The sequence below is a fragment of the Sardina pilchardus genome, chromosome 3, assembly GCF_963854185.1.
Source record: "Sardina pilchardus chromosome 3, fSarPil1.1, whole genome shotgun sequence".
Taxonomy (NCBI): Eukaryota; Metazoa; Chordata; class Actinopteri; order Clupeiformes; family Clupeidae; genus Sardina; species Sardina pilchardus.
Window position 1 is genome coordinate 455,001 of NC_084996.1, and position 2,500 is coordinate 457,500.

Sequence of the window (2,500 nt, forward strand, 5' to 3'; positions counted from 1 at the left end):
TACTGACCCTGCACAGGTACGTTCAGGTGTGTACTGACCCTGCACAGGTATGTTCAGGTGTGTACTGCACAGGTACGTTCAGGTGTGTACTGACCCTGCACAGGTACGTTCAGGTGTGTACTGACCCTGCACAGGTATGTTCAGGTGTGTACTGCACAGGTACGTTCAGGTGTGTACTGACCCTGCACAGGTACGTTCAGGTGTGTACTGACCCTGCACAGGTATGTTCAGGTGTGTACTGCACAGGTACGTTCAGGTGTGTACTGACCCTGCACAGGTATGTTCAGGTGTGTACTGCACAGGTACGTTCAGGTGTGTACTGACCCTGCACAGGTATGTTCAGGTGTGTACTGACCCTGCACAGGTACGGGTATGTTCAGGTGTGTACTGACCCTGCACAGGTACGGGTACGTTCAGGTGTGTACTGACCCTGCACAGGTACGGGTACGTTCAGGTGTGTACTGACCCTGCACAGGTAGGGGTATGTTCAGGTGTGTACTGACCCTGCACAGGTGTGTTCAGGTGTGTACTGACCCTGCACAGGTACGGGTACGTTCAGGTGTGTACTGACCCTGCACAGGTACGTTCAGGTGTGTACTGACCCTGCACAGGTACGGGTATGTTCAGGTGTGTACTGACCCTGCACAGGTACGGGTATGTTCAGGTGTGTACTGACCCTACACAGGTAGGGGTATGTTCAGGTGTGTACTGACCCTGCACAGGTGTGTTTAGGTGTGTACTGACCCTGCACAGGTACGGGTACGTTCAGGTGTGTACTGACCCTGCACAGGTACGTTCAGGTGTGTACTGACCCTGCACAGGTACGGGTATGTTCAGGTGTGTACTGACCCTGCACAGGTACGTTCAGGTGTGGACTGACCCTGCACAGGTACGGGTATGTTCAGGTGTGTACTGACCCTGCACAGGTACGTTCAGGTGTGTACTGACACTGCACAGGTACGGGTATGTTCAGGTGTGTACTGACCCTGCACAGGTATGTTCAGGTGTGTACTGCACAGGTACGGGTATGTTCAGGTGTGTACTGACCCTGCACAGGTACGTTCAGGTGTGTACTGACACTGCACAGGTACGGGTACGTTCAGGTGTGTACTGACCCTGCACAGGTACGGGTACGTTCAGGTGTGTACTGACCCTGCACAGGTACGGGTACGTTCAGGTGTGTACTGACCCTGCACAGGTACGTTCAGGTGTGTACTGACCCTGCACAGGTACGGGTACGTTCAGGTGTGTACTGACCCTGCACAGGTACGGGTACGTTCAGGTGTGTACTGACCCTGCACAGGTACGGGTGTGTTCAGGTGTGTACTGACCCTGCACAGGTACGGGTACGTTCAGGTGTGTACTGACCCTGCACAGGTACGGGTATGTTCAGGTGTGTACTGACCCTGCACAGGTACGGGTGTGTTCAGGTGTGTACTGACCCTGCACAGGTACGGGTGTGTTCAGGTGTGTACTGACCCTGCACAGGTACGGGTATGTTCAGGTGTGTACTGACCCTGCACAGGTACGGGTATGTTCAGGTGTGTACTGACCCTGCACAGGTAGGCTCGGGCGTAGACGGCCACTAGAGGGTCTCCGATCCCCCGGATCATAGCGGTCAAGCGCGGCAGCGTCTCCTGGATCCCCCTGAAGCACGGAGAGAAAGGTCAAAGGTGAAGCACAGAGAGCAGTGGTCAAAGGTGAAGCACAGAGAGAAAGGTCAAAGGTAAAGCACAGAGAGCAGTGGTCAAAGGTGAAGCACAGAGAGAAAGGTCAAAGGTGAAGCACGGAGAGAAAGGTCAAAGGTGAAGCGCGGAGAGAAAGGTCAAAGGTGAAGCGCAGAGAGAAAGGTCAAAGGTGAAGCGCGGAGAGAAAGGTCAAAGGTGAAGCGCGGAGAGAAAGGTCAAAGGTGAAGCGCGGAGAGAAAGGTCAAAGGTGAAGCGCGGAGAGAAAGGTCAAAGGTGAAGCACAGAGAGAAAGGTCAAAGGTGAAGCACAGAGAGAAAGGTCAAAGGTGAAGCACAGAGAGAAAGGTCAAAGGTGAAACACAGAGAGAAAGGTCAAAGGTGAAACACAGAGAGCAGTGGTCAAGTCCTACACACTAAGGTGCAGAATGACCCTCATCTCTACACATGGATGGCCGTGTGTGTGTGTGTGTGTGTGTGTGTGTGTGTGTGTGTGTGTATCAGGACAAACACTCACGATCTGGACAGGAACCGATTGCATTTCAGGATGGCCGCCTCAACATATCTGACCAACCCATCAAGGCGTGTGCACTTTAACCATCATTAGTTAACACATTAGTTAACACATTAGTAAACACATTAATAAACACATTAGCATTAGCTAACCTAACCCTAACCATCATTACTGCACACATTAGTAAACACATTAGCATTAGCTAACCCTAACCATCATTACTGCACACATTAGTAAACACATAAGTAAACACATTAGTATTAGCTAACCTAACCCTAACCATCATTACTGCACACATTAGT

The 2,500-nt window shown here is 51.7% G+C and overlaps 1 protein-coding gene across 2 annotated transcripts in view; it reads right to left on the reverse strand.

Annotated features, from left to right (window-relative positions):
- vps35l (VPS35 endosomal protein sorting factor like) overlaps nt 1–2,500 on the reverse strand; it is a 43,249-nt gene that overhangs the window by 33,518 nt on the left and 7,231 nt on the right. For both annotated transcript variants that reach the window (XM_062531298.1, XM_062531299.1), the window contains 2 exons: nt 2,202–2,249; nt 1,554–1,647 (listed from right to left, as the gene is read on the reverse strand). In XM_062531298.1, the coding sequence (XP_062387282.1) occupies nt 1,554–1,647; nt 2,202–2,249 (142 nt within the window). The remainder of the gene's footprint in view (nt 1–1,553; nt 1,648–2,201; nt 2,250–2,500) is intronic.